Source organism: Furipterus horrens, unplaced genomic scaffold, assembly GCF_987537825.1.
Source record: "Furipterus horrens unplaced genomic scaffold, mFurHor1.1.pri manual_scaffold_1, whole genome shotgun sequence".
NCBI lineage: Eukaryota > Metazoa > Chordata > Mammalia > Chiroptera > Furipteridae > Furipterus > Furipterus horrens.
Genome location: NW_028327171.1, coordinates 92,032,541 through 92,057,083, shown reverse-complemented (window position 1 = coordinate 92,057,083; position 24,543 = coordinate 92,032,541). Strand labels below are relative to the sequence as shown.

The 24,543-nt window shown below is 38.1% G+C and overlaps 1 protein-coding gene and 1 long non-coding RNA gene across 2 annotated transcripts in view; both read left to right on the top strand.

The window, feature by feature from the left end:
* MYH15 (myosin heavy chain 15) overlaps nt 1–24,543 on the top strand; it is a 144,714-nt gene that overhangs the window by 58,353 nt on the left and 61,818 nt on the right. The window contains 8 exon segments of the mRNA XM_090286803.1: nt 773–916; nt 6,291–6,552; nt 9,768–10,003; nt 11,035–11,059; nt 11,062–11,210; nt 13,057–13,147; nt 13,150–13,201; nt 16,521–16,611. Of these exon segments, the coding sequence (XP_090142929.1) occupies nt 773–916; nt 6,291–6,552; nt 9,768–10,003; nt 11,035–11,059; nt 11,062–11,210; nt 13,057–13,147; nt 13,150–13,201; nt 16,521–16,611 (1,050 nt within the window).
* LOC150021478 (uncharacterized) lies at nt 20,350–23,766 on the top strand. Its single transcript, XR_016507828.1, has 2 exons — nt 20,350–20,839; nt 22,977–23,766. It is a non-coding gene; the product is annotated as an uncharacterized LOC150021478 (long non-coding RNA).

Here is a 24,543-nt window from a genome sequence, read left to right as displayed (position 1 = left end):
GGTGCCTTGTTTCCTTGTGTGTTTAGTTATTTTTTGCTGTATACTACTCACCTAGCATGAGGTGAGCGAGCCTCCTAAGTCACAAAATTTAAGGAGGAGCTTACTCTTAGGGTTATGCAAGTACTGACTTGTACAAATCTGAAAGCGACGGCCTCCTTAACATTTGTGCATTGGGTACTTCGCTCACCTTATCTTGTTCATTACTAATGATTCTCCAAAAAGAGTTTTATGTGAATTCTTTAATGCCTAGGACAAAAGTGACTTTCTCTAGAGCAGGGGTTAACTAACTATGGACTGAGGGGTATCTCTATGACCTATTTTTAAATATGGCCCAATTGCTAAAAAGGGTTTTACATTTTTAAGGGGTTGTTTTAAAAAAGAAGAAGTAGAAGATTCTACAGAGAATCTGTGTGAACTACAAAGCCTAAAAGTATTTACTATCTCTCCATTTACAAAAAAAAGATCGTAGAACCTTGCCTGGTGCTTTAGAGAACTGCCTACCTGGGCCTATCTTAAAACTTAAACCAAGTTCCTTGGATAGCCTAGGCATTATTAGTAGATAAGGGGGAGGATATTGTAAGTGTTAGATAAAATATTTTTTGCACACTTTATGTCTATAAAACCAATCTTTCTAAAACACATTTGAGATATTAAATAAAACTTAAGTAATAGAACTGAAAAATGAATACATCAGTTGCTGTTAGGGTAATTCAACAGACATTTACTGAATACATATTGTCAGTGGAACTAACATCTGACTTATTTCTTTTAGGTGTTTTTAAAAGCTGGCTTTTTAGGTCAGCTGGAAGCAATGAAGGATGAAAGACTAGCTAAAGTCTTTATATTGTCCCAAACCAGAACACGGGGCAAACTGATGCACATCAAATTCCAGAGGATTCTGGACGAGAAGTACGATGTCCCTTCCCTGCATCCCCACTGTTAGGGGGATAGTGTGCCTCTGTCATTGTGATCTGATCTCATTGTCTCATTACGGGTCAAGGTAAAGAGCTGCCTTCTCTGCATAGGTTCGGACTGAACTTAAAAGTTTTTAAGTCATGGAGCACTACACAGGCAGAGCACAAAGGTTTTTTTATTGCCATATCCAACCAAGTATAAGCATGATTCAGATATTTCTTACATTGCTTGTAGCCTTCTCTTTGGAAGACCTCCTTTCTAGTCAGAGAAGCCTGGACCTCTGAGGTCGATGTGATTCATAATTTGTAACAGAAGCAGACCTTGAAGGGTTTTTATGCACCCCACAGCCATCTCTGTGGGGAAGTTTTCTGTCCACTTTACAAACTCCCCTGGGTCAGAAACTGTGCCTCTTGGTGACATATAATCATAACTCTCTTACTCCATTTCAGGCAGGTTCACTAGGGACATTTATCACCACATTTGGACACAGAGGTATAGGTTTTGTCTATTCTTTAACGGACTCATGGAAATCAATTTATCAAAATCTCCAAATAATGGGACTGTGAGCAAGGGATTCTGCAGTTGTCGCATTTCCTTTTTCTGTAGCATAGTTTATGTTCTGGAGAAATGTAAACTGTGGTCTTGGTATAACTTCTTTAATTAACAGTCTATCAATTCCTTCTGTTAACCCAAACATTACATAGCAATATCAGAGATATTAGAGCTACATCTCCTAAGAGTCTATGACCTCATATAGTCTCAGTGTGGTATGGAAGTTTATGGGAATTTTGGCATGAGTGGACATGGCTTCTAGGGTCAATTGTATGAAATTGAGTAAGACTCTTAATTTTTCTATAGTTCACTTGCTTTGTCTCTAAAATAAAGTCTTTACTATCCATTCTTCTTAAATCATAGGATGACTTTTTAAAAAGTATTATGAAATATTTTAAACACACTGAAAATATTGTAAAATGCATTCATGGATCCATCACCAAAGTATATATATTGTTAACATATTTTCCTGTAATTGCTCACAACTTTAAAAAATAATTAATGAAGGAAAGCCCCTTGCATATTTCTCTTGATCCAAGTTTTGTGAAGATATGAAGATACACAGATATCTTTAAAAGGTGACATGATTTTTTATATTTTTAGTTTTCACATAAATAATATTCTGTATATATTATCCTGAAATTTGTTCTTTACATTCATTACTAGTTTTAAATTTTATTAATGTTGATAAAAATAGTGCTAGGTTATTGATTTTAACTACCATATTATAGTCTACCTGAACCCTTTGAGTGCCAATGTCACTGTGAGTGACGCTGACAAATTTTCCCAAAAGTGCCAGCATCGCTACCAGCGACTCTTTTTTCGATGGCTATAAATGTAAATAACAATGGAATCATTCGTGCTTTATGTTTGTTCTCTCTTTTTGTACCTCAGGTTATATATTGATATAACTTTTTCTCATGTTGATCCAAATTTCGAATTTTTATGCTTGTTCTAATTACTGACATTCTGTTATAACTTTTACTTACATATTAAACAGTCCTTTTAATTTCATTTATCATTGCAATAATCGTAGAAACTATGCAGTGTGCATGATATGATGCTTTACGTGTATTTGGATGAAAGAAGAACACTAAAGTATTGGAAGAAGGTTGTGTTCAATGTATTATCAAGAATGCTGCTGAATGCATACATTCTTTATAAGGAAAGTTTTTTAGGTGGGAACAAATCAATGTCTCGATTGAACCTCAACACCTCCATAATAGAAGGGCTTGCCAGAAAATGGCATGTGGTTAGAGACACTGTTAACAAATCCAGCAATGAAGAAAACCCACCAGGTCCCTCTCACATATATGGATACTTCCAGAAAGAAAGCTAAGATTGTGTAAGGAATGCTCAACACTGGAAAAAAAGATCAGATTGAGAACAGTATGTGAGATGTGACAAAGGGCTGCATCCAAGATGCTTCAGTAGCCACAAATGTTAATATATAAACATTTTACTATTATTGTATTGTCTTTACATTTCATTTTTGTTTATAAACTGTTTTTCACTGTTGAAATCTATTGATATATGTCTCTAGTGTGAATGACGTTTGTGTTCATTTTTTTTGTATGTTATGAAGTTTTTTTTTTCAAAATTTTATGCAATATTTGGCATAATTCTTGCTTGTTACCCATGTTGCTATTTGTTTTTTTAAATTATAATCATAGGCTTTATATTATGCCATATATTATACTTCAAAAACCATACTGAAGGAAATAATTTATTTTTTCTAAAATAATTGTTATAATAAAATAATTTTAATGCAATAAATTTTTTGCTAAATTGTGTCAAAGAACACTGCTTACAAAAGAAGGGTGTATTTACTATATGTTGTGAAATTTTCAGTAAATTATTACGAAAAATAATTTTTTATAGACTTTTTAATAAACTCTGCATTTCTTAGCAAAATAGCCTGGCATTTCTCACATGAATTTTAGCAATTACACATGGCACTCAAAGGGTGAATATACCCCAATTTATCCATTTTCCAGTTAAGCAAATTCAAGTCATTTATGATTTTTTACTATTACAAACAGTTCTGCAGTAATATTTTGTAAATGTCAGCCCTTGAACATATGCAGTAGTTTTTTTAGGATACTGTTACTCAAAATGCTGGTCCATGCTAATAGTTTGTGGATAGCAGCTGGCTGAGGCCCACACTTTGAGGGGCATTTCTCCAGGGTATGAATTATTAGGTTTTAAGCTATACACAATTCAACTTCCTGAGATATTACCAAAATGCTTTCCAATTTACTATTCATCTGAAGTGTATGCAAGTTGCCCTGACTGGTGTGGCTCAGCTGGGCATCATCCCACAAAGCTGAGGGTTGCTACGTTGATTCCTGGTCAGGGCAAATGCCTGAGGTGTGGTTTTGGTTCTTGGTCGGGGCCCATAGAAGAGGCAATTTTTCTCTCACATCGATGTTTCTCTTTCTCTCTTTCTCCCTCCCTTTCCCTCTCTCAATAAATAAAATCTTTTTTTAAAAAGGGAAGTGTATGAAAGTCCCATTGTTCTATATTCTTGTCAACTTGTAGTATTTTAGACTTCAAAACTTTTGACAAACTGTCATATTTCTGACTTTGTGGAAAGATATTATTTCCCTAAGATAATGTTTTCTATAGGTTTTTTTTTTTTTTGGTGTTTTTTGTTTGTTTGTTTTGTAGATATGACATTATGTGGAGGACATTTATCTTAATTTGTGAAGCATTTTTACTAGGAAAATGGTTAAATGGTTAAATTCTTGCACCTATTGAAATAATCACATGGGTTTTTTTTCATTAACTATAAATTTATTGAATTATACTAATAGAATTTTAAGTGCTAAACCTACTTCATTTATGACATATTCTTTTTCATATACTAATAGTATTATCATGAGAATTTTTGCATCAATGTTCATGAATAAGTTTATCCTATAATTTTCTTTTCTCCTGCTGTGTTACCTGACTTTGGATCAAGGTTGCCTTGATCTAATGAAAGAGTTGAGAATGTTTCATCTTTTCAAAACATGAACAACTTATTGTGATTGTTTATTCCTTGAGTGTGTGATAAAACTAATTTATAAAACCATCTAGATCTGGTGTTTCTTTTGTGATATATTTTATAATTTTGATTCAATTTATTTAATAGTTATAGGCCCATTGAGATTTCCTTTTTCTTGAATCAGTTTAGATGTCTGTTTTTTAAAAAATTATAATTTCTTTTAAATTTTCCAATTTGCTAGATTGATTTTTAATTTCTACCATATCTATGATTGTTTTTAGAGCACACTCCTAGATTATTATATTTCTAGAGTATCACCACTCCTATTACTGTTTATTTGTGCCTTCTCTTCTTTTTCTTGATCATTCATGTCAGATGTTTTTTAGCTTATTTAATAAACTATCTTTAAATTTTTCTTTTTTTTTTTTTGTAGTTCATTAATTTCCAATCTCATCTTTATTCTTTCCTTCTACTTTCTTTGGGTTTATTCTTTTCTTTTTTTTAAAGTCAAACTCCTTTAAAAAAAAAAAGATTTTATTTATGTATTTTTAGAGAAAGGAGAAGGAAATGAGAAAGAGAGGGAGAGAAACATCAATGTGTGGTTGCTTCTCATGCACCCTCAACTGGGGACTTGGCCCACAACCCAGGCATGTGCCCTGACTGGGAATTGAAATGGCTACCCTTTGGTTCACAAGCTGACGCTCAATCCACTGAGCCACAACAACCAGGGCTATTATTTTCTTAATTCACATTTTTTCCCCAGTGATCTATACAGCTGCTTAATTATTCCACTGAGTGTTTAATTTCAATGGCTATACTTTTGAGTTTTATACATTTTATTTGTTCCTCTTTCAAATCTGTCTGCTCTTTTATCATAGTTGCTCATTTCTTTCTTATTTTTTAATTCTTTCCTTTATGGCTTTAATAATTTTAATGATTATTTTATGGTATCCATAAAATTGTTCAATTATATGAAATTCTTAGAGGTTTAATCAAACTTTTATTATAAGTGCTCACCATCACTGGTGGTTGATTTTTAAAAAATATGTGTTCTGTAATTTTGAATTGTAAATTCATTTTCAGGGGGTTTATCTAAGAGAATCTCTAATGCTTGATATTAAGGTGTTCTCTTTAGTACAATTTTGTGTTTTCCTCCCTCAAGGGCCCAAAAGGTATTTATTACCAGTGTAAAAAAAAATGATCATTCTAATTTTTTGCATATTTATATACCAATCATGTAGTAGAATTTAAACCTCACACATTTCATTAGTGATGGTCTACAATTACAAAATAATGATTCTCAGAGGAGGACTTTTTTCTTCACCTTGAGCTCAGACCAAATCAGATGTACTTCTCTTTGGCATTTCTCTGTGCCAGTGGTGAATTTTTTAGTTCTTCTTTTCATTAAGGGTGATATTCTTTGAAGGCCTCAGCCTGTGTCTTTATCCATGTGGATATAAATCTACGAATCCCTAAAATACTAAGACTGGCCCCCTTCTTCCATGAAGTTGGCCAAGCTGTACATGACTTTACTTGTTGCTCAGGTGTTCCGCTTCCTCTTTATTTCTCACCTCTTTTCAGGCTCTGCTCTCATTTAAAGGCCATTTGTGGTGGAAGCATTTTTAGGATATCTAGCCCACAATATTGCCAGCCCCTGAAACCCCACAAAAGGCTCTGCCAGAATCAAACGAGAGCCCAGATGTAGAAGTGCTTCAAAAATGAATGAGAATTTATAATGACTCCTAAAAATATGTGCTTATTAAGAATTTTGATTTGGAAAATAACTCTTATAGTCTGGGTTAACTTGTTTTTCTTTTTTTTTTCTCGACTTAAGGATGAACTTTTTTTGATCCAGTGGAACATAAGAGCTTTTATGACTGTGAAGAACTGGTCCTGGATGAGGCTCTTCTTCAAGATCAAGCCTCTTGTTAAATCTGCTAGGATGGAAAAGGAGGTAGCTGGACTGAAGGAAGAGTGTTTGCAACTGCAAAAGGCCGTGGAGAAATCAGAACCTCAGAGGGAGGAACTGAAAGCCAAGCTGGTCTCCCTCATCTGGGAGAAGAATGACCTGGTTCTTCAGCCGCAGGCTATGAGTGGCCCCACTATGTTTTCTTCAAATCAAGTTTTTAATTAGAGTCCTTGTTTTGCAGGTAGTGTTGACTTGAAAAGCATGTGCTTTTCAAATACTATAGAATTTCATCAAACACAGACAATGGAAACACTTAAAGAGACACCCTGTTTCAACAGAAAAGTGATTTTATTGGCACGCTGTCTTTGAAAAAGAGACAAACTATTAGATGGGTTTTAACTACATAAAAGCACCACAGTTTATCATGGGAGCCAGCCAGGAGACTCTGGGTTTTAATTTAAATTCTGTATATAGCTCATGACCCATTAACAAATCAAATGGAATTTTAGTAGATCTTCAGAATTATTATAGTATGCACCTACTTGGTTTTCCTGATTTGGGTCCCTACTTCTCCTTTCCCTAGTTCAAATCAACATCATTAATCAGTTTATTTCCTAAAGACAGCAGATCTCAACTTTGGATTGGCATCAAAATCATTTGTGAAGCATTAAAATAAGAAAGATGCCGAGATCCTACTCTCAGATATTTTGATTAAGCAGGCCCTGTGTGAGTCTAAATAATTTGTATTGGTGATTCTGATATCCAGTCAAAATTGAGAATTATTGTCTTAAACAAACATGGTGTTGCTTCTCTGATGAACAAGCTTCGGATTCTGCAACCTGTGCTTTGTAGACTCCAAATCCTTGCCCTGACATTCAAGGCTCCTTCTCCAACCTGCTACCTATGAGCCATTACTCACTTCCTTTCACATTCCTCCTCTCTAGCCACTGGGACTGCTGTTATCCCTGAACATCCCACAGGCAAGGATAGGACTGCACCTACCTTTACTGTATTCTTTACCTCACTTAGGACAGTGCTAGGTTAAAAAATACTGGGCTCAAATATAATTACATAATAAAAGTTTTTCCTGGTTTCTGAATGTACTCAAAACAGAAAATGTAGTTATTTTAGACTAGACCAAGTTATTCTTATATTTTGGAGCTGTGCTAACCATCAGTGTTTCAGTAGGCCATATTTTACAGAATAATTTACACTCACACCACATTTCTGATCCATATTTAAACAATAGTGATTCTAGAAATTTAGAACATATGGACAATTTAGAATATATCAGCCTTACCTGGGATGCTTGTTAGAAATACAACCCCCCCGCCCCCCCGGCCTTGAAACCTACTTTAAGATCCATACTGTGAGATCCACAATTTGTCGTTTCATATGTTGCCTGGCTTAGAGGGGAGGCAGTCTTGGATGAGATCTGGCCTCCCAGTTTTCATTGTTCTTTCTACTGACAAAGAGAGTGGCCAGTGCTACCTGGGCTGTCATGGGAAATAGAAATGGACCCAACTTGTGTAGGGGGTGGTGGTTCAATACCTGGGATACATGATAAAAGATCAGTGTGGTGAGTGTGGGAAATACAGTACTCAGAGGCCAATTCCAAAGCAAAGCCAGGAAGTGTGAGATGAGTTTAAATTGTAACTGTGATTAAAAATGTTGACAGAGCTATGAAATATTTTATCATTTATTTTCAAGGGACACAACACAGTAGGGATCAAGGAGATAAGGAATTTTTTTTTTTTTTTTAGATTTATTTATTTTTAGAGATAGGGGAAGGGAGGGAGAAAGAGTGAGAGAAACATGAGTGTGTGGGTGCCTCTCATGTGCCCTCAACTGGGGGCCTGGCCCGCAACCCTAGCATGTGTCCTGACTGGGAATTGAACTGGCAACCCTTCGATTCTCAGGCTGGTGCTCAATCCACTAAGTCACACCAGCCATGGGAGAACCTTTTAAAATTACTCTGAATACCAGCAGACCTCAAAACCCATTCCAATTAACATTGTGTGTACCTGAGAAAATAACTGCCATTGGCGACAGGCTATTTCTACTATTCAACTGCTATACCAAGTCCTGTCATAAAGGGATCGATGATTGTAAATTGGACTGTTCTCTTCATTTGTTGATGGAGGAGGGTTCTTTACACATGCTGACTGGAATAGAGCGAATGTTTGCTACCTTGGGGTGAATGAAGATCCGTTGTCCCCCTTCTCAAACATTGGAAGATTCTCTGATTTGCATGGACCCTTCTTGCTTTGACGTTATTGTTTGTTTTTAATTTAGCCCTTCTCTTTGGGTACTCAGTGCTGTTGGAGATCGCTACTCTACATCCCCCAGCCTGTGTTTCTGTGGACCCTTTTGTGGGCCATTCTCTTCGGGAGTTAGCCAGAAACCAATAGCCTGGATTTTGGCTCTTTTCCGCTCTTGATCTAACTAGCCGCAATAACTTAAACCAGACAAATAGATACATAGTTAACAAATTGCCCTAACTAGTGTAATGCCAAGGATGAATAAGGTCTAGAGATGGAAGATGGAGATGTGTGTAGTTATTTTGCAATGAGACCTACAGTAATTAAGAACTTGCTCACAAAGGGGAGGTTTCATTTAGCCTCTAATACAGATAAATTAGAGGGGTTCAAAGTTATCAAAGGTGCTTTTGTAGCAAAAAGAAACTGGCTCCTTCATTTTTTACTTGACCCATAGTGAGGGTTGGAGAGTCCATTTGAAAGGATATAAGGAAAGAGTATTTTATGCTGTATGTGTGTAGCGTTCAGAATTTACTGCTGGCAGAATCACCGAGGAAAAGATTTTAAATGAAAATAGTGAAATTTAGTCAGTGACTTGCAAGTAATCTTATGAATTCTGAATTCAACCTATGAATAAATCTATAGCTCAGCTTTTTTTAAATTAGAAAATACCCATATATTAAACAAGTACATTAGGGCACTTATAACAATATTATAAATATTCTGTTGTCTGGGGGAACACTTCTTAAAAGACTGTATTCTGAGCAGGCATCAACCTCCAACTCTGTGCCCAGTGGATGCTCCCAGACGCTGTGATTTAAGCAGCACACCCTTGATTTCTGGAGGCATGTTAGCTCCTTCTGGCCACCAGGATTCTATTAAGTGCTTTAAAAGAAGTAATCTAATCTGCTGAATGGCCTGAAAGATGGAAAGCACCTCCAAACACAAGCTACTCTTCCACTTCTCAACAATAGAATTAGGGAGACTGGGAGTATTATTTCAGCTGCTTAGGAAAGAAGGTAGGTGAAGGTGCTGGGCAGAGGGCAGGCAATTATCTCTTTGCTGGTGTTAAGCAGCATTTTCGCCTCGTTGATAAATTACTTCCAGCTGTTGGCAACAATTTTCTCATAGTGGCAGGAGCAAGAGACCCTGGCAAATTTTGAAGAGCGGTGTGAGTTGCTGATTAAAAGCAAAATCCAGCTGGAGGCCAGAGTCAAGGCACTGTCTGTATGGGTGGAGGAAGAAGAGGAGATAAATTCTGAACTGACTGCCAGGGGGCGGAAACTCGAAGATGAATGTTCTGAGTTGAAAAAAGAAATCGATGACCTGGAAACAATATTGGCGAAGTCAGAGAAGGAGCTGCATGGTACAGAGCACATGGTACTTTTTCTATAATGTTAGGAAGGCCTAGATGCCTGAATGCTGCTCCCAAGCAGGCTTTGGTACCAGACTTGCTGTTTAAATTAACTAACGCAGTGATCTGCAGACTTAACACTGGGAGTCAGAAATGGCATACAGGGAAGGGTCTGATGAACTGTGCCGTCCCAATTCAAATTTCCACCTTGATTTGTGCAACCTTACTCAACCTCCCAAATGAAACGCCTTCATTTGTTCTAATCTTATTGTGTCTGAAATCTAACAGAAAGAGTGAAATGGTTTCATGGGGCCACTAAGTGTTCTTTTTTGGAAAGAGAGTAAGCATGGTGTGGTTTACTCCAAGGTGGTGTGGGATGTGTCTGAATCTCCAAGCTCCGTCACAGATTTGTAGTTTGACCTTGGAATTGTCATTGTAGTTTGACCTTGGAATGTCACTTTAATTCCAGTTATGGACTTTGCTGTTCTGTCCTTTTCAGTGGAGGGTTTTAACTTGCACCTCTGTGTATGGATTGAAGTTACCTGAAGAGTCTGTATCAGACTTCTAATAATTAACTAGTCTCCAGAGTGGCACAGTAATTTTGTCAGATGGTTAAATAGCGACTCTTGAGTCATTGGTTCAATGTCATAACAAGCACGTGGGCTTGAGGTCACCAGCTTTCACTTTTGCACATTTTATCAGCTGACCCTCTTTTTTAACTTCCACCTTTTGGGGGATATTGAGGCACAACAAATTAACATGTTCTCCCTGAATATTCAAAAGAAGGCTCTGCCATAACTGGTATTCTTAGTAGACAATAATGTGACACTAAAAACTGGCTACCCACTGAGCTACATTGGTACAATGTGATTAACCAGAATACCCTGACCGTGTCAGTAACATCATTTTTTTGTGTGTGAGAGAAAACGTGAATTCATAGGTTTTAAAAGTAAATCGGGAATTTAGATAGATTTGGTTCTTTGTGACAGCGCCTTAGTGTTAGGCCCAGCCTTCCAGTGGTAGCTCAGATGAAGCTGCTGTTGTCTTCTTCCCACAGGCCGAGAACTTGACTGAGGAAGTGAGTCTCTAAGTGAGGATATCAGCAAACTTAAGAGAAAAGTGAAGGTTGTGCAGGAGGCACGTCAGCAGACCCTGCATGACCTGCACACAGAGGAGGAGAAACTTGGCAACCTGGGCAAAGCCAAGCTGAAACTGGAACAGCAAGTAGATGAGGTAGGAAGTACTATGTCTAGTTGGTTAGCTGTCTGTCTACATATATACAAATCTGCATTTTTTATTTAGTCAATTGATTTTGACAGTTTCAGGAAAACTTAGTAACATAATTTGTTTCCCTCATTATTAGAAATAATTTTTCTTTTTTTCTTAATGTTCATTGGACCACTAAAGTATAGAGAGGCCCCAGCATGTAACCTGTCAGTTTTTAAATGCAAATTTCATACAGCCCTGGGCAGTCTGGGAAGAACATTGGGATGAGTCAGCGCTGTCACTCTTAAGTGACTGACTTTTCCCCACAGAACCTGGAATTTTGCCCCACAGATATGCGGGTATTCTATTTGACATTAGTGTTGAAGGATTGATTTAAAGACCCTGTTACATCTCCAGTGTGACCTGAGGTTTATTTCTAGTTGAAAGAGATGTTAAGTCACAAGCTGTGTTCTACATACACTATTGGAAAGTACTTGTAAGACTCTAAAGATTGTGGTCTGTTCTGCCTCTAAACACCCTATGATATAAAGTCACTGTATTTCAGACTGGCCTCAATGGATAGCTTCACTGTTCTCCCTTTCCCTCCCCAGCTGACATAATATATGTCCCTCTCTATATCGTGGTTCATGTATTGTGGCCTCACTGTATCGCGGGATTTTTAAAAATATTATATTTAATTATTTATCGCGGACTTTTTGCTATATCATGGGATTTTGCAGTACTGTATACATACATTGTTAAAGTTACATAGGTTTAAGAGTGTAGAATATGTGTAAGTTCCTACTTCACAGAGGGCGGGTCTAGAACGTAATACTGTATTCCTTTGTTCTCTTACTAGTCCCCAAAACTTAGCCTTTATAAAATTGCTGAAAGGGTGGATAGGTTGTATTGTTATTATTATTATTATTACCTGCTTTTTCCTCAAGCCTCTCTATTACCTATTATTTCCTCTATTACCTATTAGTTGTCTCACTTCCCTTCCTATTTCCACTGATTGTGTATCCCACAAAGCCTCTGTATGAGGATTTATTTGTTGCATACTTGTTCTCTCCTAGAGTTCATCTACTTCCAGAAATTCTCTCTCCTCCACCCATTTAAGTTTTATATTTTTTCTCCTTACAGGAAATAACTTGCATTCCTAAAAAGCAAACATACCAATGAAAAATACTTACATTGTAACTGTTATCTATCCTGTTAAACTAACCTCAATATCATTGTTGGCAACTGTAATTCAGACAAAACTAGAATGCTCTGAGCATTTTGGTATGGTACCAGAATATGGAATAATGTTATGGACTAGAAGAGGGTCCCCAGGGGGCAAAGGAGGTATACAAATCATGTCATATGAGATGTTTGAAAGGGTCAGTACTAAGTTGGGAGACTCAGGACAGCTATGGAGACAGATTTGCTTGGTATTGCTCCAGGGATCAGAGCTCAGACTTATGGGAAGAATTTGAAGAGAATATCTATGCTTTTTATAAAGAAGTACTCTGAGTCAGTGGACTTAACCACCCATGAAATGAGCTGCCATATGAAGAAGTGAGCTTCCCATCACTGGACAGTGATCAAACAAGGCCTCACTAGCCATTTATTATTGGTTCCCTCCTTAGGATAGAATGTATATTCTTCAATTTCCAAAGTTTTCTTCCATCAGTGTGATTGCTAGTTTTTGTTGTTGTTGTTGTTATCCTATTGATAGGTGCAATATTTATTTAATATATCTACATAGCTGAGCACCATTTACAGAATCTATTTTTTTTATTTTTCCAGAAGGTAAGTAAGTAATGAACACATCTAGTGAAATATAAACTTGACCTATTTGTTTAGCTAAATAAGTATCTCCTTTTGTCAGATTGAGGGTGCCCTTGAGCAGGAAAGAAAAGCAAGGATGAACTGTGAAAGGGACAAGCGCAAACTGGAGGGCCACTTAAAGCTGAGCCAGGAGAGGTGGCGCACCTGGGCAGCAGCCAGCTGCAGCTTGCAGAGAAGCTGAAGAAGGAAGGAAGCCACTTTTGTGTTGACAGAAAATTCTGGGAGACCTTAGGGTAGAAGGAACAGCTTTCTCATATAATTTATCCTCATGACTCCTGGGCCAGATCTCTCAAAACCTGAAGGGGATGATAACAAGCCTAGGAAATGGATTTTATTATTTTTTTGCTACACTTTATTATAAAAGGAGAGTGCATGTATGATAGAAAAATATAATGGAAAAGGCATATGATGAGCAGATGTGTTTGAAAGGTCTGAAGTATATGAGATGAAAATTATTGGAATTTGAGGCTACAAGTCAAAAAATAAAAATGGCCTACTTCTTTTATTTATGAGGAGACCAATGGCACAAAACTAAAAATAAGTCAAAATAAACAATTGATCCTATTGTGAAGTCCTATATATTCTCTGGATGCTTAAAAAATACTTGTTTGCAAGAGATACTCTATTATTCATATAACTTTTTTTTTTTACTATATTAACATTAAACCTTAAAAACTAAAGCAAAACATAACACAATCCAAACTAGTGGAAACTCAGTTCACATGGGCGCCCAAGGAACTCAGGGTATGATGGCAGTCCTAGTTTAGTTTCACAACTAAAATGGATTTTTCTTACCTTGTTCCTTTTGTTTTCCTTTGTTTAGCTAGACTTTCTGCTAACCATTAGAGATTTTCAAGTTAATTTTGAATCTATCAAGTGATAGGGGAAATAAGAGGCGGATTAAGGTCGGTTGAGGCCCCGGGCACAGAAGAAAATATTGGACCCCTGAAAAAAAAGAGAGAGACGGGGAAAATAAAAATACATGTTACCCATATTTTATGCAGCATAGTAATGAAACCAAACTTGGTGTCATTAGATAGAGGTGTAAAGTTGGGTGTTTGCGGGGCCCTGCAGAAGTCCGGGCCCAGGGCATGTGCCTGGTGCACATGCCATTAAATCCACCTCTGGGGGAAATAGTGAGGTCCAAGAGTAAGATAAGGCCGAGGTAAGGCTGGGAGCATCTTGGTCATTAGGCCCCATAGTGAAAAAGAAGAGTGTCAGCAGAGCAGCTGTGAGCCTCTGGTTTTCCTGTTTGTGGATGTGAGCTTCCATTATACAAGCTTGCAGTCAGGTGTGATTAATATTCTACTAATAAGTTACTAAACTTGATAAGTGTTTGGAAATTTGAAATAAGTAACCTTATGAAAGTAATGGAACAGTGCAAGGCAAAATGATGAGAGAGTTTTCTTAGCCTTTAATTTTGAAGATTGTGTATAAGCTCTGTAGAGTGAAAATAATACTCCATGCCCTTATAGGTCAAAGAACTCTGGCATTTTAGAAATCCATGTGTGTAGGAAGTTATAACTTCATGGTAAAACCTTTTCTATAAATGAAACTATATATGGAAGCTTAGTACATGATAAAGATGGCATTTCAAAATATTGATGACAAGATAGACTACTTAAATTCATGGACTGAGATTATTAGCTATTCATTTTCTAAGGTAAAAGTTAATTTCCTTACATTATTCACACACACAAAATTCAGTTACATTTAAAAATGAATTGTAAAAATAAAGCTGTAAAACCATTAGAAAATGTAGCATTAGTCACGTGAGCCACAATATGGGAAGTAACCTAAATGTCCATTGATGGAATAATGCATAAAGAAAATGTTGTGTATGCACATAATGAAATATTACTCAGCCTTTCAAAAGAAATCTTCCCATATCATTCAACATGGACAAACCTAGAGGATATTATGCAAAGTGAAGTAAGCCAGTCACAGAAGGACAAATGCTACATGATTCCATTTACATGAGGCATCTAAAATAGTCAAACTCATAGAAGCAGGGGATAGAATGGTAGTTGCCTGGGGCAGGAGAGAGGGGGAAAGTGAAACTGCTATGCAGTGGGTATAAAGTTTCAGTTATGCAATATGAATAAGTTCTAGAGATCTGCCATATAACATTATGCCTATAGTTAACAATATCGTGCACTTGAATATTTGTTAAGAGGATAGATTTCATGTTAAATGTTCTTACTGCAATAAAAACGACAACTATTAAAAGGCAATATATAGGTGATAAGTCTTAGGAAATTGGAAGGTCAAATATTCTTGAATAAGTCATAAAAAGACATAAAAGAAATATCTAGATACATTTCATTACATTTCTAAACATTTATGTTGCAAAAGCCAACAAAAATAAAATTGTGACAAACTGTAAATGGGAAAAATATTTGCAACAGATATCAAAAATAAGTATCAAAAATGTTAAAAGAAGTCTATAATTTAATAATTACATGAAAAACCTAATAGAAAAATGGTTAAAGGATACAGCAGGCAGTTCACTTGGTTTATTGCCCATTTTTCAGCCCTCATATTTGACAAGATGCTGTCATTATTAATAAACAAGGACATTTACAATAAAACAATGGCATATTAATCTAGTCCTTCAGATCAGAAGCATAAATGTAGAGAAAGAATAATCTTACACTGCTATTGGAGGTCCAAGGGCAGGATAGTATATTTTTAGGCCCATATCTGTACTTAACCCAGCAATTCTCTGCTCAGTATCCACTCTATAGTACATAATGGGCGTGTGTGTATGAACAGTGTTACCACTTATTGCAGCCTCACTGTATCGTGGGATTTAAAAAAATATTATATTTAATTATTCATTGCGGATTTTTCGCTATATTGTGGGATTTTGCAGTATTGTATACATATGTTGTTAAAGTTACATAGGTTTAAGAGTGTAGAATAAATGTAAGGTTCCTACTTCACGGGGGGGGTGGTGGCTCTAGAACGTAATACCTGCGATAAGTGAGGGAATACTGTATTTGTAAAAGCAAAATGCATATTGAGAAAACCTAAGTGCTTATTAATAGGGAAATGGGTAAATAAAACCACTGGATGTCTCAATCATAGACTAGTATATGACAGTTTTTAAATGAAGCAATCCATGATTGAGCCAACATGAAAAAAATCTTTTAAAGTATTATTGGGTTAAAAATAAATTATAGAACTATAAATACAAATTTATACAACATTATACCTATGACAGTAAAAAGAAAGAAAGAAAGAAACTATTTCTACTGATATATAAACACAAACATATCAATACTTTATATGGGTGGATTCACACCAAACTGATAATGATGTTTACCTCTAGGGAGGAAACAGAGATTGGATGTGTAATAGCCAAAAAGGCTTCAGATGTAGATGTAATAGTTGAATTTTTACAATGAGAATGAATATGTGTGCTATTATTATAATTCTAAAAGTATTTAAACAGAATGCTATTATTCTGAACAATTTCATTTGGTACCTTTTTCCAAACAGGAAAGAATTAGAAATGAGTCAGATGAATGCAAAAGTGGAGAATGAGGAAGGCCTGGTGGCTCAGCTTCAGAAGATGATTAAAGAGCTTCAGGTAATCATTATCAAGCACCTGTGAGTGCCTGTATTTAGATGAACAGGTGAAGGTATCCCTTCTGTAGCCAACAACAGAAGCAGAAAAGAGCAGTGGTTAAAATGGTGCATTTTGTGTTATGTGAATTCTACCACAAAAAAAAGGCATGACTAGGACTTTAGCTTGAAAAACGAAATAAAAACTTTGCAAATAAGACTTTCTTATGGTTTGCAAAATGTGAATTATAATTGCAGCTATAGGCCAGATGAAAGCATGAGCAATGTGTTGAGAGTAATCATCTAATTCACTTGACAAAATCGTTAAGAGGAGGATACAAAGTCCTTCACTCCTCCTTTGACTTCTGTAACTTGGTCATGGGCATTAAGATGTGTTTCTGCTGGAATACCTCAGGGCCTCATTAATTTCCCAAGAGTCTTCTCTTAATCCTTTGATATTCAAATCATTCTATTTGGAAGCATCCATTAAATTAGCAGTTCAGTCCATTTCCTTTTCTTCAAGTGCTAACTGCTCAAACTCCAGGCATTTCTCATTGCTCAATGGTTTTTCTGGGTTTTCAGCAATTCACCAACATCACCTTCATTGACTTCCTGAAACCTGACATTTATTGCAACACTTGCAATTTCACTGTATGATCTGTGCTGAATTTATAGTTCATTATAATGTGCTGAATCCACAGTTCCTGATCCTTCAAAGATATTGGTATAATGGGATGGATGGGATCAGTGTTTCTCCAATGAGGATGGTTTTGCCCCCAGCATGGGACATTTTTAAATGTTGAGACACCTTTAGCTGTAACAAAAGAAGGGGCATGTCTTATTCTCTCTGTGTCCTCATGTGCCAAGTACAGACAGAATAAGTGCTCATTAAACAGTCATTCAACTAATATTTAATGAGCACCTACTATGTGCCAGGCACTGGTGTAGAACCTGCGGATATGTCCATGAACTAGACAAAGGTCCCCACTCTCATGAAGCCGACATTCTAATGCAAAACTCAAACTGACAATTTATGCTACATCAGGACACTGGAAATGCTATAAGGGAAAGCAAAGCCAACCAAGTGCTGTCATCATCATCTAGAAGGCTTGTCCAAACTCTAGCATGCCATCCTCCCTCTCCGCCATGCATCCTTGAGACACTGCAGGAAACCTCACGATTCAGGCCACATTTCTTTTTTAAGTCCAGTTTATCGCAGCATTCCAGATATTGATCACTTAAGCAATGAACGAATAATCTGGAGAGTCAGGACCTCTCACTACAGATGGCTCTAATTTTTAAAAATTCAGACAAGGTTCACATAGCTTAGAATTTACCATTTTAAAAGAGGATAGTATGGTGGCATTTTGTGCATTCAGAATGTTGTGTAATCACCACCTCTATCTGGTTCCAAAGCATTCTCATCTCCCCAAAAGGAGATCCCAGACTCATCAGCAGTCACTCCCCATTCTCCCCACCCCCTGGCCCTAGCTGCAGCTGGTCTGGTTTTAGTCTCTGTGGATTTGCCCATTCTGGACATTTCATATACATGAAATCACGTGGTATGTGGCCTTTTGTGTCTGTCGTCTCTCACTTGGGGGATGTTTCGGGGCTCTCCTGTGTTGTGGCAGGTTGTCAACACTTTGTTCCTTGTTGGGGCTGAGTCACAGGCTGTTACAGAACCAGGGTGTCCAAAAACCCCCAGAGTTTGTGGCTGGGGGATGGGGATAAGGAAGCAGCTTTTAAGATGCCTTTGCATGCCTGGGGCTAGTGGCTAGTGTCTTTGTTATGCAAATGGCTTTGATACTTCCAAGGCCCAAAAAGATGGGAGGGGTCTTGGACCCTGGGATGGTACTGAAAAAGCACAGAGCCTGTGTGAGGTTCTGTGAATGGTCAGAACTGGTTACCACACCCACTGCATCAGAAGACACAGTCAGGGATTTAAAAATAAGTGGCAGGCATTTTAACCACACACACCATGAGGTTTTGAGACGGGTACACCATGTGGCTTTGAAAAGGAGGGGACACGATGCGGCTTTGAAAAGGAAGGAACACCATGCAGCTTTGAGAACACCTTGCAGCTTGGAGAAGGAGGAATACCTTTGTGGTTTTGGAAAGGAAAGGCTGGGAATCCACACGATTCTGGATTAAAAGCTGGCGGGCACCGCAACACAAAAAGGACTTCTCAATCAGAATCGAATGATTGGCAGATACTGGTAAAGCTGAACTATGTCTAGGAAGTAGGGAAACAGTATCTCTAACTTTTCTAAAACTAGCCTGGTTTGGTAGGGGGAGGCAGAAATATGTGCGTGTGGGTGCTTTAAGGAACATAAGACTTAACGGCAGAAATCTGCAAATAATCTAAATCTATATAACTATTAAATAAACAATTCTTTTTCTTTTCACTAAACTGTGGTATTGAGAGTTATAATTCTGGCGGTGGGCAATCGGGTTCCTAACAAAACAGCCTGTGGGTTCTGTTTCAATTGAAGCAGCCCAGGGGTTCTATTACAAGGCCACTGTGTAAATAGCCCATGTTTTCTTCGAACTTGGTCTGTCGATGGACACTTGGGTTGTCTCTACCTTTGGCCATTAAATGCTGTAATGAACACTCATGGGCAGGTTTTTGTTTGAGCACCTATTTTCAGTTCTTTGGGGTATAGACCTAGTAGTGGAATGGCTGAGGATTCTGATTTTAAAAAATAAAAAAGCTTCACCAAAGAAAAAAAAGTAAATAGTGGCACAATAAAAACAACAAGTAAATGGTGCATTTCACAGATACATGAATCCAGAAAACTTACTTTTTTAAGCTTAAATTTTCTTATAAGGGTAATAAAAACAAAGAGCTAATCTGTTAAATGCTTGCCATGAACAAGGTATTGTGCTAAAACCCTGGATATATATTTTTTTTCTTTTTTTTTTTTACTTGTTAATTCTTGCAACCTTTGAGCTAATATTATTAAATGCAAGTGTACATATAAGTGATAAGCACTGCACCTGACTCGTGGTAAGCATTCAGTGTTAGCAATTTAATTTTTATGATGGTTAATCCTTGTGATTAGAAGTCAATTATGCTGCAAATGTGTTTTGTAGCTAGATGTAGCCTGCAAGCATCTTATACTGGACATCTGTTTATAACTTTTAGAACATGTTGTAAAATAATATAAATACTACATATGTATGCTTATAAATCGTCGCTTAAACATACAGATGGATGTTTTTGCTTTGGCGCTAAATATTTATGTCAGTAATTAACCACTACTCAGAATACTTTTAGAACTCCTTTCTGATAATTTTTTCTGAGATATTTTGAGCAAAATTAAAAAAAAAAAAAAAACCCACTGCTAGATGGACATGCTTTCAGACACAATATTACTCTTCAAGTAATTGTCTATCATATTCACCAAGATTGTCTTCAAGTAACACTTACCTTTATCCAAAATTTAAAAAAGAACAAAATTTACATTTATCCAAAAGAAAGATTTTCTTACCCTGATGATTTTTTAAAATGCTCTAAAGATTATTTCTAATGAAATGTTTTAGAAATGTTTGGTCCAGGACTTCTAGCCAAGATGGCTTAGACAGACACACTGCTTCTCCCTCCACAACTAAGAAAGAATACAACTACCTCAAAACTAGAGACAACCAGAAGTTCCAGAAAATTGAGCTGCATGGAAGTCCAACAAACAAAGATATAAAGAAGACATACTCATCCAGACGGACCCCTCCCCCACATACAGCAGCACAATGTGGTGAAACAGGTCATTGTGGGGAACTAAAAAGTTCCTCGGCTAAAGTCTTGCTGACCGGCATCCTAAAGTTCTGCTTGGCATGGCCTCATTATCCCATAACAGTTGTCTGCTCCTAATTAAGGGCAACTTCCCTCTTTCTCTTCTTGGGAGTTGCTGTCCTTCATCGTAACTCTTATCTGTCAAGATAACGCCCCAGCTGCAGCTCCGCTCCTCCCTAGTGAAAAATTCCTCCTCTCCTGAGCTATAAGAATGCTGTTTTTACTAAGAATAAACGAGACTTGATCAGAGCACTGTCTTGTCTCCATTCTTTGTGCCTCTTGCCCCTTTCTCATCCTCACTCCCCCTCTAGGGTCCTCGTTGCTCGACCTGCGGGACGGGTCAAGTGGCGCCCAACGTGGGGCCCGAGAACGGGGGACTCAGTGAAGGACGTCGTTCGAGGAGCCGGCCAAGTAGAGAAGAGGAAAAGGCTACGCGGGAACCTGCCGCGCTGACCTCACCTCGGTAAGTGAACGGCGATCATGGGGCAAGAAATGAGCCGACATGAGCTTTTTGTTGAACAGCTCGGACAGGCATTAAAGGCACGAGGAGTAAAGGTTAAAGTAAAACAGTTACTGAAATATTTTGATTATATCAAAGACTTATGTCCCTGGTTTCCCACTGAAGGGAACATTGATCCACAACGGTGGAAAAGAGTAGGGGATGCCTTAAAAGACTTTTATGATACGTTTGGTCCGGAGAAGCTTCCTGTAACCGCCTTCTCTTATTGGAATCTAATAGATGAACTCTTATCTCAAAGACATAGTGATCTGGTAGTAGCTAATGTAGTAAAAAAGGGTCAAAATATCTTAAAGACAAATCATAAGGAGGAAGGTAGAAAAAATAAAGGAAATGACAGCCGAGAGGAGGATAATTTAATATCTCTTGAAAATGACGGTGAGGACGAAGTAGTTAAACCAAAAGAAAAACAGGACAGTCCGAAGTGTAAGCCATCAGTTTCAGATTACAGAAGGGGGAGCTGCGGCACCTAAAGAAGTGTCGGTGAAATCAAAAAAGAAGTTATATCCAGACCTATCAGACTATACTGCAAATCATTCTGACGAGGGAGAGGTTAATTGGGATCACTTGGCAGAAGAGGCAGCCAAATACCATAACCCTGAACGGCCGCCTCTGAAAACAAGGCCACCGCCATATATCTCACCCTCCTCTCCCCCTTCTGCATACCCTGTTATTAATCCTCAAGAAGAACTGAGGAATAAAATTGAACATTTAAAAGAACAAATACAATTAGAAAAGGAGCATCAGGAATTAATAAGACAATTAGAGGGGCTAAAAATAGGAAAGCAAAGAAAAGAACTTGAACCCTCTGTAGAGGGCCCCCAAAGCCAGAGGCCCCCAGTCAGAGGAGCGGCCCCCAAACTTCCCCTTCAGTCAGGACTAATACCAGGCTTGGAGGAAATAGAGGCATTTCCAGTGTCGGAAACAGTAGATGCCCAGGGACAGGCCTGGCGACACCACACTGGATTTGATTTCAAAGTCATAAAGGAATTAAAAACTGCAGTAGCTCAATACGGAGCCACGGCTCCTTACACTATGGCCATTTTAGAATCGGTCACAGATCAGTGGCTCACTCCAAGTGATTGGCAAACATTGGCTCGAGCGACCCTAGCTGAAGGAAACCAAAAAGCTGATCTTGCCACCCGAACTCCCCAGGTCTCTCAATTATTTGTGGCCAATAACAGCATTCAGGACAAACTCGCTGCTGCACAAAATAGCCATCAACTACATCACCTTAATGCAAAAACATTACGTCTTATGCATCACATCACAAAAGAACAAGCTAGGCAAATAGTAAAGAATTGCCCATCATGTGCTATCCATTTACCAACCCCTCATCTAGGAGTAAATCCTAGAGGGCTAATTCCTAACGCTCTATGGCAAATGGATGTTACCCATTTTTCTGACTTTGGCAATCTTAAATACATACATGTTACTATAGATACCTATAGTGGATTCATTTTTGCTTCCCTTCAAACGGGCGAAGCCACCAAACATGTCATTAGCCATATGCTGGCCACCTTTGCAGTATTAGGATGTCCCCAACAACTAAAAACAGATAATGGGCCAGGATACATTAGCTCTAATTTCTCTCAGTTTTGCAAACGTCTCAACATCCAACACATTACAGGTATCCCTTATAATCCACAAGGGCAAGGAATAGTAGAAAGGGCTAATCAAACTCTTAAAATTACTTTAAATAAAATAAAAAAGGGGGAATGGTATCCCACGAGGGGATCACCAAGAAACATCCTTTCCCATGCCCTCTTTATACTCAATTTTTTAAATTTAGATGCTAGTGGCCAGTCTGCAGCCACTTGCTTCTGGCATACCGAAACTGAAAAGCAATTCGCTTCGGTCTTGTGGAAAGATCCACTAACTAATTCCTGGCATGGCCCAGACCCAGTACTTATCTGGGGCCGAGGATCAGTGTGCATCTACTCTAAAGAAATGAAGTCCGCCAGATGGCTACCGGAACATCTGGTTAAACAAATAAATAGCAAGTCTGACACAATAAATAACCACAACTAAACCCAGGGATAAGGATTTACCCTGAGGAAAATTTCCTTATTTTCTATTTCAGGACATGTTCAAGAAGAATGTAATCCTGCTGCTCGGGATACTACTGCATTTTTGCCCGGACATAGAAGGTGGCCTTGGGGGGGGCCGCAAAATGGAGTCCTTCCCTATCTCCTTCCACTGTTAGGACCTCTCATAGGGCTACTCCTGCTTCTATCCTTAGGACCTTTCCTTTTCAATAAGGTGATGGCCTTTATCAAGCAACAAATAGATGCCATAAAAATGCAGCCTATACAGGTCCATTATCACAAATTGGAACAGGCTGAGACTGCAACTTACTATGATGCTCATACACGTAACTAATGCCTTGGTGAGCTGGACTGGACAGTCAATGACGGGCAACCGGAGACCACACGCATTGCCAGCCGCCACCTAAGACAGGTATCTGGCCAAAAAATGAAGCTGCCCTAGATAACCAATGACGGGTAAGGCAAGGTTAGCTCCGTGTGGCGATCTCCCGACCTAAGACAGGCGCAGTCCCCGCAAGGCTCTCAGCTTAAATAAAATAAAAAAGGGGGACCTGTGGGGAACTAAAAAGTTCCTCGGCTAAAGTCTTGCTGACCGGCATCCTAAAGTTCTGCTTGGCATGGCCTCATTATCCCATAACAGTTGTCTGCTCCTAATTAAGGGCAACTTCCCTCTTTCTCTTCTTGGGAGTTGCTGTCCTTCATCGTAACTCTTATCTGTCAAGATAACGCCCCAGCTGCAGCTCCGCTCCTCCCTAGTGAAAAATTCCTCCTCTCCTGAGCTATAAGAATGCTGTTTTTACTAAGAATAAACGAGACTTGATCAGAGCACTGTCTTGTCTCCATTCTTTGTGCCTCTTGCCCCTTTCTCATCCTCACTCCCCCTCTAGGGTCCTCGTTGCTCGACCTGCGGGACGGGTCAGGTCATCAGTACTGATGAATACCTAAGGCTCTGCCTCTTACAGCATAACAAGTGTGACAGCTCTACCTAAGACACAGAGGTGAACAAACACAGGAGCCTGTCAAGATGAGGAGACAGAGAAATATGGCCCAAAAGAGGGAATGGATCAAGGTTCCAGTGGAAAAGCTAAGCGACGAGGGGATAGTCAATCTAATAGATGTTGAGTTCAAAACACTGGTGATAAAGATGCTCACAGGCTTGACAGATATGCTTGAGTATGGCAAACGCATAAGGGAAGAAGTGAAGGCTATGCTAAATGAAACAAAGGAAAATCTACACAAAACCAATGGTGAAGGGAAGGAAACCAGGGTTCAAATCAATGATTTGGAACATAAGGAAGAAAAAAACAGTCCACCAGTACAGAATGAGGAAATAAGAATTGAAGAAAATGAGGAGAGTCTTAGGAATCTCTGGGACAACTTTCAACTTGCCAACATCAGATTCATAGGGGTGCCAGAAGGAGAAGAGGAAGAGCAAGAAATTGAAAGCTTAAGTGAAAAAATAATGAAGGAAAACTTCCCAAATTTGATGAAGGAAATAGATATACAAGTCCAGGAAGCACAGAGAGTCTCAAACAAGCAAGACCCAAAAAGGACCATACCAAGACACATCATAATTAAGATGCCAAAGGTGAAAGATAAAGA